Consider the following 10633-nt stretch of genomic DNA (forward strand, 5'->3'; position numbering starts at 1 on the left):
TTCAGCCCTCTTGTTATTGAAATGCTCATAACATCGTCTTCATTGCCTCCAGACTTGACTAATATGATGTGATGTTTGCTGATTCACCATCTTCTACCTTCCATAAACTCTACCTTGTCAAACCGTACTACTTGTATCCTCTCCTGTGCTAAGTGCCACTTGCTCGACGCTTGTCGTTGCTAACCAACATTGGCCCCCCACTCCTAAAGTCTTGCTTTTAGAATCCTCATTCTTGTCTTTAAATTCCCCAATAGGGGGAGACGACGAGGTTGGGGTATTGTCGCTGGACTAGTAATCCAGAGACCCCAGGGTAATGCTCTGGGGACCCAGGTTTGAATCCCGCCATGGCAGATGGTGGAATTTGAATTCAATAAAATTCAACAAAAATCTGGAATTAAAAGTCGAATGATGACCTTGAAACCATTGTCCTAAAAACCCATCTGGTTCACTGATGTCCTTTAGGAAGGAAATATGCTGTTCTTGCCTGGCCTACAAGTGACTCCAGACCCACAGCAATGTGGTTGCCTCTTAAATGCCCCCTGAAAGGGCCTAGCAAGCCACTCAGTTGTATCAAATCGTTACAAAGTCTCAAAAAAGGAATGAAGCCGGACAGTCCACCTGGTATCAACTTAGGCACCAGCCCTGTCAACCCTGCAAAGTCCTCCTTACTAACCACCTCCCAAAATTGGGAGAGTTGTCTCTCAGACTAGTCAAGCAGCAGCCTGACATAGCCATCCTTACGGAACCATACCTTACAGATAATGTCCCAGACGCCACCATCACCATCCCTAGGTATGTCCTGTCCCACAGGCAGGAGAGAGCCAGCAGAAGTGGCGGCACAATGGTATACAGTCGGGAGGGAGTTGCCCTTGGAGTCCTCATCTTGGGACCCCATGAAGTCTCATGGCATCAGGTCAAACGTGGGCAAGGATACCTCCTGCTGGTTACCATGTACCGCCCTCCTTCAGCTGATGAATCAGTGCTCCTCCATGTTGAGCAACACTTGGAGGCAGTAAGAATATACTCTGGGTAGGGGACTTCTATGTCTATCACCTAGAGTGGCTCGGTAGAACCACTACTAACTGAGCTGGCCGAGTCCTAAAGGACATAGCTGCTAGACTGGGTCTGCGGCAGATGGTGAGGGAACCAATGAGAGGGAAAACATACTTGACCTCATCCTTACCAATCTGCCTGCTGCAGTTGCATCTGTCCATGATGGTATCGGTAGGAGTGACTATCGCACAGTCGTTGTGGAGCTGAAGTCCTGCCTTCACTTTCAGGATACCCTCCATCGTGCTGTGTGGCACTACCACCGTGCTAAATGGGATAGATTTTGAACAGATCTAGCAACTCAAGACTGGGCATCCATGAGGCGCTGAGAGCCATCAGCAGCAGAATTGTACTTGAACACAATCTGTAACCTCATGGCCTGGCATATCCCCCACTCTACCATTAACATCAGGCCAGGGGATCAACCCTGGTTCATTGAAGAGTGCAGGAGGGCATGCCAGGAGCAGCACCAGGCATGCCTAAAAATGAGAAGCTATAACATAGGACTAGCATGCCAAACAGCATAAGTATCAAGTGATAGAGCTAATCGATCCTGCAACCAACTAATCAGATCTAAGCTGTGCAGTCCTGTCACATCCATTCGTGAATGGTGGTGAACAGTTAAACAACTCACTGGAGCAGGAGGCTCCACAAATATCCCCATCTTCAATGATGGGGGAGCCCAGCACAACAGTGTGAAAGATAAGACTGAGGCATTTGCTACAACCTTTAGCCAGAAGTTCCAAGTGGATGATCCGTCTCTGCCTCCTCCAGAGGTCCCCGGCATCACAGATGCCAGTCTTCAACCAATTCAGTTCACTCCGCGTGATTTTAAGAAACAGCTGAAGGCACTCAATTGTGCAAAGGCTACGGGCCCCAACAATGTTCCGGCAATAGTACTGAAGACTTGGGTTCCAGGACTAGCTGTGCCCCTAGCCAAGCTGTTCCAACACAACTACAACAATGGGATCTACCCGGTTTTGTGAAAAATTGCCCAGGTATGTCCTGTACACAAAAGGCAGGACAAATCCAGCCCGGCCAATTACAGCCCCATCAGTCTACTCTTGATCATCAGTAAAGTAATAGAAGGGGTCATCAACAGTGCTATCAAGTGGCACTTGCTTAGCAATAACCTGCTCACTGAGTTTAGGTTCCGCCAGGGCCACTCGCCTCCTGACCTAAGTACAGCCTTGGTTCAAAGATGGACAAAAATGCTGAACTCGTGAGGTGAGAGTGACTGCCCTTGACATCAAGGCCTCATTTTACTGAGTGTGGCTTCAAGGAGCCCTAACAAAACTGGAATCAATGGGAATCAGTGGGAGGGTGGGGGAAACCTCGCCACTGGCTGGAATCATACCTAACACAAAGGAAGATGGTTGTGGTTGTTGGACGTCAGTCATTTCAACTCCAGGGCTTAACTGCAGGAGTTCTTCAGGGTAGTGTCCTCACCCCAACCATCTTCAGCTGCTTCATCAATGATCTTCTTTCCACCTTGTTTCTTCCCGGCTGGAAGTGGGGATGTTCGCTGATGATTGCACAATGTTCACCATTCATGACGCCTCAGATACTGAAGCAGTCCATGACCAAACGCAGCAAGACCTGAATAATATCCAGACTTGGGCTCACAAGTGGCAAGTAACACTTGCACCACACAAGTGGCAAGCATGACTATCTCCAACAAGAGAGAATCTAACCATCACCCCTTGATGTTCAATGGCATTACCATCACTGAATCCCCCACTATCAACATCCTGGGGGCTACCATTGACCAGAAACTGAATAGGACTAGCCATATAAATATTGTGACTACAAGAGCAGGTCAGAGGGTAGGAATCCTGTGACGAGTAACTCACCTCTTGACTCCCCAAAGCCTGTCCACCATCTACAGTGCACAAGTCAGGAGTGTGGTGGAATAGTCCCTACTTGCCTGGATGAGTGCAGCTCCAACACAAGAAGCTTGACACCATCCAGGACGAAGCAGCCCGCTTGATTGGTACCACATGCACAAACAGTCACTCCCTCCACCACCGACGCACATTAGCAGCAGTGTGTACCATCTACAAGATGTGCTGCAGAAATTCACCAAGGCTCCTTAGGTAGCACCTTCCAAACCTACGACCACTACCATCTAGAAGGATAAGAGCAGCAGAGATGGGAACACCACCATCTGGGAGTTCCCCTCCGAGCTACACACCATCCTGACTTGGAAATATATTGCTGTTCCTTCACTGTTGCTGGGTCAAAATCCTGAAACTCTCTACCAACAACACTGTGGGTCTACCTACGCCACAAGAACTGCAGCAGTTCAAGAAGGCGGCTTACCACCACATTTTCAAGGGAAAGTAGGGATGGGCAATAAATGCCAGCCCAGACAGCAAAGCCCACATTCCATGAATGAATAAAAAAAAGCCCTGCTTCACTTTATCCCTGCAACTTCTTCCTTCTGTTTATCTGAACTGGAACGATTGCTATTCATAGTTTAAGATTAACCATTTAGACTCTGGAATCAGAATTAATATTTCAATTTGTAGACAATACCAAATTGGGAGGTGTAGTTAATACATAAGATTGACAGAATACAAGAAGATATTAAGAAACTTTGCAGAATGGGCATCTAATTGGCAAGTTAATTTCAATATAGGTAAATATGAAGTGTTGCATTTTGGTAGGAAGCATACTGCTTGGATAATAAGAATCTAATGGGGTAGAGGAATAAAGGGATCCACAATTACATATAGACAAATCTTAGTGACAATACAGGTTAATAAGGACATTAAAAAAAAATCAAAGCAAAATGAGCACTGGGGATTAATTCCAGGGGGAGGGAATTGAACAGCAGGGAAGTCACATTAAACATGTATAGAATGTTTGTTCGACTACATTTGAAGTGCTATGCATAGTTCTAGTCTCCGTATTATAAAACAGATAGAGGCGTTGGAGAAGATGCACACCAGATCCACAGGATTGATAGAACTGAGGTGTTTTAACAATGAGGAAAGACAATAGGCTGAGATTCTATTCTCTAGAAAAGAGAAGGTTAAGCAATGATAAAGGGATTCTGTAGGATGAATGTAAGACGATGTGCCCACTTGTAGAAGCTTCAAAAAACTATCAGTCATAACTATAAGATCACAAATAAATCGAATAAAGAATTCAGGAGAAACTTCGTTACCCAAAGAGTGGTAAGAATGTGGAGTGTGCTTTCATAAAAAGCAGTTGAGACAAATAGCATAGATGCATTTATGAAGAAGCCAGATACGCATATATGGGCCTGTTTCTGTGCTGTAGACTTGATATAACCTGATTAAACTTTGGTGTTAGGATCCTTTCCGAGTTGATGCTGTGTACTAAAAGCCAGCTATTCTTTTACACATGGTAACTTGTTAATATCCACTTGGAAGTAACTAATCTTTTAGCAATATTACAACTATGATGAATGTTTTTGATTTGCCATTTACTTGAACCTACATAATGTTTCCTAGAATTTCTGTATGGGGATAGCATTGTAAGGGCGTTGAGATTGAGTTCTAGGCTACAGTTGAAAAATCTTGGATTTTGGGGCATTTACAAATAATGTGTACTAGTTTCCTCCCACCTCTACAGCATGCTGTTTAATCCATTACTGACCTTACTGGTTCTATGCAGAATTTTCAGGGGATTAGTTGTACTTAAATCTGGGTAGTAATTAATTTAATTTCTTGCTATTTACCTAGTTTAAATTTTAAATCTCTCTGGTTAATTGACCATGTCAGATACCCTATCTTTGGAGTGTAGAAAAGATTGTGCATCAAAAGTCTGGAATGTTTTCTTACCCCTCACTTCAGAAAACGTAACTGGTTTTAATTGGATTGTTGTTTTTTTTTCCTTCCTCCTTCATCATCATTTCAAATTTATGACCAGCAATTTGTATAGAAATAATTGGATGAAGCAACTAATTTTCTAAGCATACAATACCTTCTGCTTATGATTTTTAATCTTAAATCCTAGAATTGTTGTTATTAGTCTTAAAATTGGTATGCCCCCAAATTTCAATACCTATATATGCCCAATCTTTGGTATCAAATCTGGATAAAAATCGAGAGGCCTTCTGACTTCTTCCTGTTAGACAAATTGCCTATGATGTCCTGTTTGAGATAGAGAATAGAGGTAGAAAATATTGAAAGCATACTTACTTGAGCAGAGATGTTCTTAACGAAAATTTAGATGTTACTTCATTTGAAGTGTTTATTTTGCTATTTTGCCCAATTCTACCATGGTTGATTTAGGTCCTATATGGAAGAAAGGGGTAAGTTGACTATGTGATAAAGTACAGTAGAAAATAAGTACAAAGTGGCATAACTTCAAGCTTTTGTTTGTTTCCCATTGGGTTGTAGATGTCTAGAATGGGCTTCCTTTGATTAATGTAGTCAATGCTATGTAATCCTTTTTTTTTAAAAAAAATGAACTGGATAAATACCTGGCAGAGAGGAGGTCATATTATTAAAGGTAGTTGTAAGCATTGGTCAAATTCTATGATTTTCACCTGTTAGCTTTGGAAAAGACAACCACAGAGTGTAATAATGTAAGAAGGATCTTGTACTATGAATGCTTCACATTCAGTGAATTATTGTTGAACTGTAGCCATTATTAAGCAACAGCTGACTGGATTCAGCAGGTCCTATGAACAAATTGCTAGAATCGCTTTTGTGTGTGATGGATTTTTAAAAAAATTCAAAGGATGGGGGCATCACTGGCAAGGCCAGCATTAATTGCCCATCCCATGATTGTCCTTGAGAAGATGGCGATGAGGAACCACCTTGATTTACTCCAGTCAGTGTGGTGAAGGTACTTCCACGGTGCTGTTAAGGAGGGAGTTCCAGGATTTTGATTCAGCGATGACAAATGAACTGTGATATATTTCCAAGTCAGGATGCCATATGACTTGAAGGAAACTTGGGGGTGGCGGTGTTCCCATGCGTGCCTGCTGCCTTTCTCCTTTGTTCGAGGTCATGGCTTTGGGAGTTGCTGTTACAGACGGCTAGCTGAGTTGCTGAGGTGCATCCTAGGTCTAGGAGGAATTTTGGATAGAGCATAAGAGTGCACTGCTCTTCTTAGTGTTTTAGTAATGACCAGCCTAAGGGCAGCTCCTCTGCTCATTTCTCCACACCTCGTGGTCTTGTGCTTTCCCCTTCAGTTGCTCTAAGAGCCTCCAATTTTCAATTTCAATGAGCAACATGACTAGGGAAATAGTAAGCGAGGTGGTTTCCCATTACCTTCCTGCTGTGTGCTCAATGGAAACACAAGTCCTCTTCCCAAAGGATCTTCTGTCTGTAAGCACCCGTTGTCCTTCAAGGTTCTAGCCCATCTGTCATCACCTCTGGTTCTGCTGTTGGCCATCTAGTACCTTGAATTGTTTTCCATTGACCTGAACAGTGATGTCCTTTGGCTTAAGGTCTTTTCTGAAAGATTAAACCTCAACCAGTGTAGCACTTCCTTATTTTTGTACTGAAGTTGGCCTAGATTCACTACTCAAGTCCAGGAGTAGGGTTTGAATATCTGATTTTTAAGGTGAGAGTGCTTTATCAGCTGAGCCAAATAATAATAGTTGATTATAATTATGTGGTAAGGTAAACTCAGATTTGCTAATGCTGATACAAAGATATGGTTTGTTAATTTGGTGGGAGGATGGTTAGAAAAATTTCAGAGTTTGTCCTTGTTTTTGTCAGTTGTACCCCTTGAGATAAAATAACTTATAGTAATTTATGGCAGTACAAACTATACACGGCCTCTCTTACAGAAGTGGTAATGAACCAAATGTAATTTTTTTTTGTATCACATCCCCGCCTCCTTTTTTATCTCTTCCCTGTCTTTCCTGAATATCCTGTAGCCAGGAATATTAAGTTCCTCTGTGCACCACGTTTCTCTTCTCTAGTGTTCAATCCTGGTGCCACCTTCTACCAAATTTGATTCAACCCTCTCCCACAATGCTAGTTAATTTTCCCATGAGGACACTGGTCCCAACTCTCTTGAAGTGTAACCTATCCATCTTCAACTGCTCCCAGTGCTCCAGGAATCTGAAGCCTGCCTCCTGCAGCATTTCTTCAGCTACATACTAATGTGCTTTACCTACTATTTCTTTGGTCACTCGTGTTGTGACACTGAGAGTAATCCAATGAATACTATCTTTTGAGATTCTGATGTTTAAAACCCTTGACTGCAGGAGCTCAACCCTTCTCCTTTCCTTCCCATGTCATTGATTATGATTTCTGGCTGTTCCCCTTCCATATTATTTAAAATCCAGTCATTTTCACCGTGAAGCAATTAAAAATATAATTCCAGTGTTTTACATTGTGACTTTTTTTAGTGTGCATCCCAAAGCATGGCATTTCACTCCAAAATGGCTTATTTTTCCACTTATTGAGTTGTAATGTCCTTTTTCATCAGTTTTTTCAAGGATATATTGAATTTCTAGGACTGATTTGTGGTGTTCAGACATCTTGTTCTCTGCTGTCCTCAGGCATTCGATGAAGCTATTGCAGAGCTGGATTCACTGAATGAAGACTCTTACAAAGATAGTACACTCATTATGCAACTACTCAGAGATAACCTGACGGTGAGTGAAATTATACACACTTGCAATATTTCAAAGAATGGTTATTGAGTTTACCATGAGAAGACTGAGGCATATAAATCCAGTATGTCTTTAAAGACCAGTAAGATGCTCCTGTTCTTCAATATGATGATGCAGCTAAGAGTAATATTGTTAAGAATACTTCAAATGTTAAAAGCAAAATATTGCGGAAGCTGGAAATCTGAAGCAAAAACAGAAAATGTTGGAAAAACTTAGGTCTGACGGCATCTGTGGAAAGAGAAATAGAGATGACATTTCAAGTCTGTATGAGCTGTTGAAGGGTCATATGGGCTCGAAACATCAACTGTTTCTCTCTCCACAGATGCTGTCAGACCTGCTGTGCTTTTCCAGCATTTTCTGCACTTATAAAATGTTTATACTTTCAAACCATCCTAAGGAATGGAAATCCTGAGATGGGCTATCATCCAAACTGATCTAACTTTTATAGCAATTTGGAAGATTGGACAGCTTCTAGAAGAATATTACTATTCAGTCCTTGCAAGTTCTTGGTCAGAAATCTCATGCAATCTGGGGATAAACGTGCATTTAAATGTCGTCTTAATTTTTACCTCTTTTTGCCTAGTCCTACGTATAAAGTACAAATATGCCCTTTCTGGTGTTTGACACAGTGGAGCATGGCAGAATTTCCTTTAACTGAACATTAGAAAGACCAAAGAGAGGATTTTTAGTTCCCATCAAAAATGTAGCACCTTCATGATTGACTCGATTTGCCTCATACCAGCATGCCAACATTGAACTGAAGTGCGTGCAGACTTGGTGTTCTATTTGACCCAAACTTGATTGTTTATCTCCTTCCTCACGTCTTTAAAAGATTTCTCCAAACCTCTTTCATTGACTATTCTTTCAATTACCTCTTCCTTTTTCCTCTGAGGCATCTTCATCATTTACTTGTGTTAATGGCACTATATTAAAGCAAGTGACGTTAACACTTACATGAAGAATAAATGTTGAGATAGAATGTGCCATTATAAAGTCATTCAAATTTAAATATGTGAGCGTATATGTAAATATCCATAATAAATTATAAAAATCATCTTGACCACCTAGGTCTGTTGGAGGACACAAGCATTGAACTATTGTAAAGCTTGACATTGCAATATCAAGCATTGCTTTTGCAGACAACTAAAAGGGATATTTGGTATTCACAGAATTAATCACTTGGGACAATAAGCACTTAGTTTGAATTCTAGTTGTATATACTGCATTGTCAAAAGTATTTTTTACTGTAGTTTTAAAAGATTGATTCTTTTCTTGCAGTTATGGACATCAGATAATGCGGCAGATGAAGCTGATGGTGGTGAAGGGGGAGAGAACTAACTGCACAGAGGGAGCTGCTGTCCAATCCTCTTTTACATGTCTTCATTCCTTAGTGTTCACTGACAATTCCAAGAAAGGAATTTCTCAATCACCAATACTGAATAGATGCACATGTGAATGCCACAATTTAGCCTATGAAAATCTGCAGCTTGGAACAAATGCCATTCCTTAGCTTTCTTTTGCTAATTGTTCTGACTTTGTAGTGTGCAGTTGGGCACCTGCTACACAAACAGCAGAGATTAAATTTGCGGCGTATTTGTGAATAAGTTGATGTAGGTCCTTTTTGGTTTGCAAAGGAAGTTCATGATTGCCAAGAGCAGCTATTTTTAATGAATGGAGACTGGAAAATTACTAAAATCCAAAACACAGAATAGAAAGTGTTTGAATAGCACTTTATATATGGCCATTGATTCTTAAAGACTGTTGCGTGACATTTCAGGTTTGGTATGTGCATAGTTTGATATACACCAGATGGTGTATGCCAGATATAAGCACATTGTTGCCCAAAAGTTGTCTATTCAGTTTTTAGTGTCATGGTCCTGAAGGTGGATCAATATTTATTAAAACGAGGTTTTGGGAGCTGCTTGGCAATCTAGCATTTTACGTTTTGTGTTCTGAGCTGGCCGATCAAGGTTCAAGTCCCAGAGCTGTCTGTTGCTCTGAACCCGTTGTATAATGAGTTTTCTCTATTGTTCAGATGCCTTGCTGGAACCCCATTATAGTCAAATTTTGTATTGCTTTTCATTCCTACTAAAAGGAAGTTGCATGGCAGCTATTAGTCTTGTTTTTGTTGGGTGGGGGGAGCGGTGGAGAAATGGGGAACATTTGTTTAAAAGCTGTGCATTAAAAGCAAGTGTCAGCAAAACAGAATTCTAAATAACTTCACCTCTGCTTTTTGGTAATAACGGACCTTGTAATCCTAACTATATAGGTTAGTGATCTTTCCTAACCCTGCTGAATCGATTTCTATTCTCATTCTTAAACCAGCCAAACTGTAAGATTTTCTCTTCCAATCCTACCAAATCAGTCACACTTCTTGTACTCTGGATTCATCTGTCAATAAATTTGACCAGTTTAGGACCAGGAGGATAGACTTGGTTGGAAAAATGTAAGAAAGAAATCCAGTTTCAGCTAGGTTAATGAAAGGGAGAATTACTGTTGGTACAGAATACCTGACTGTCAATCTGTGGTGTTTTGGTAAAAATGCAAAATGTTAACTGAACCATTTCCTATAGCTTACAGTAGTTTGGTATATTTCTTATTGGCTCATGCAGTGTTAGATACTCTGTGCCCTTTATTTTACAAAGTAACTTGTTTTATTAGTTATTGATTCAGTTCAAGATCTGTAAAGTGCTGTGTTATTTTCTACTATGAAATATTTTTGAGGTGAAAACTGACAAAACAAATTGGACTAAAAACTTGAAGGGACCTATGGTATGTCAGGTTTGACGCAAGTTTTGTCATCGTGGAAATATTGGCAGTATTTAATCCAGCACTGCTGTGTTTTAATATATACATATATATGTATATGTACGTAAAATTTTAATGAAGGAATTACCCTATTTTGTTTTTAAAGTTTGAAGCTGGTAACTGAAAGTAATATGCAATGCAAATAAAACATTCTTCACAAATGGA

At 40.8% G+C, this 10633-nt stretch overlaps 1 protein-coding gene across 1 annotated transcript in view; it reads left to right on the forward strand.

The window, feature by feature from the left end:
- LOC144696059 (14-3-3 protein beta/alpha-1-like) overlaps positions 1-10633 on the forward strand; it is a 33409-nt gene extending 22776 nt beyond the window's left edge. Inside the window, exons 4-5 of the mRNA XM_078567264.1 lie at positions 7547-7642; positions 8939-10633. Coding sequence (XP_078423390.1) covers positions 7547-7642; positions 8939-8998 — 156 coding nt within the window. The 3' untranslated portion in view covers positions 8999-10633. The remainder of the gene's footprint in view (positions 1-7546; positions 7643-8938) is intronic.

This window comes from Cetorhinus maximus, chromosome 21, assembly GCF_964194155.1.
Source record: "Cetorhinus maximus chromosome 21, sCetMax3.hap1.1, whole genome shotgun sequence".
Taxonomy (NCBI): Eukaryota; Metazoa; Chordata; class Chondrichthyes; order Lamniformes; family Cetorhinidae; genus Cetorhinus; species Cetorhinus maximus.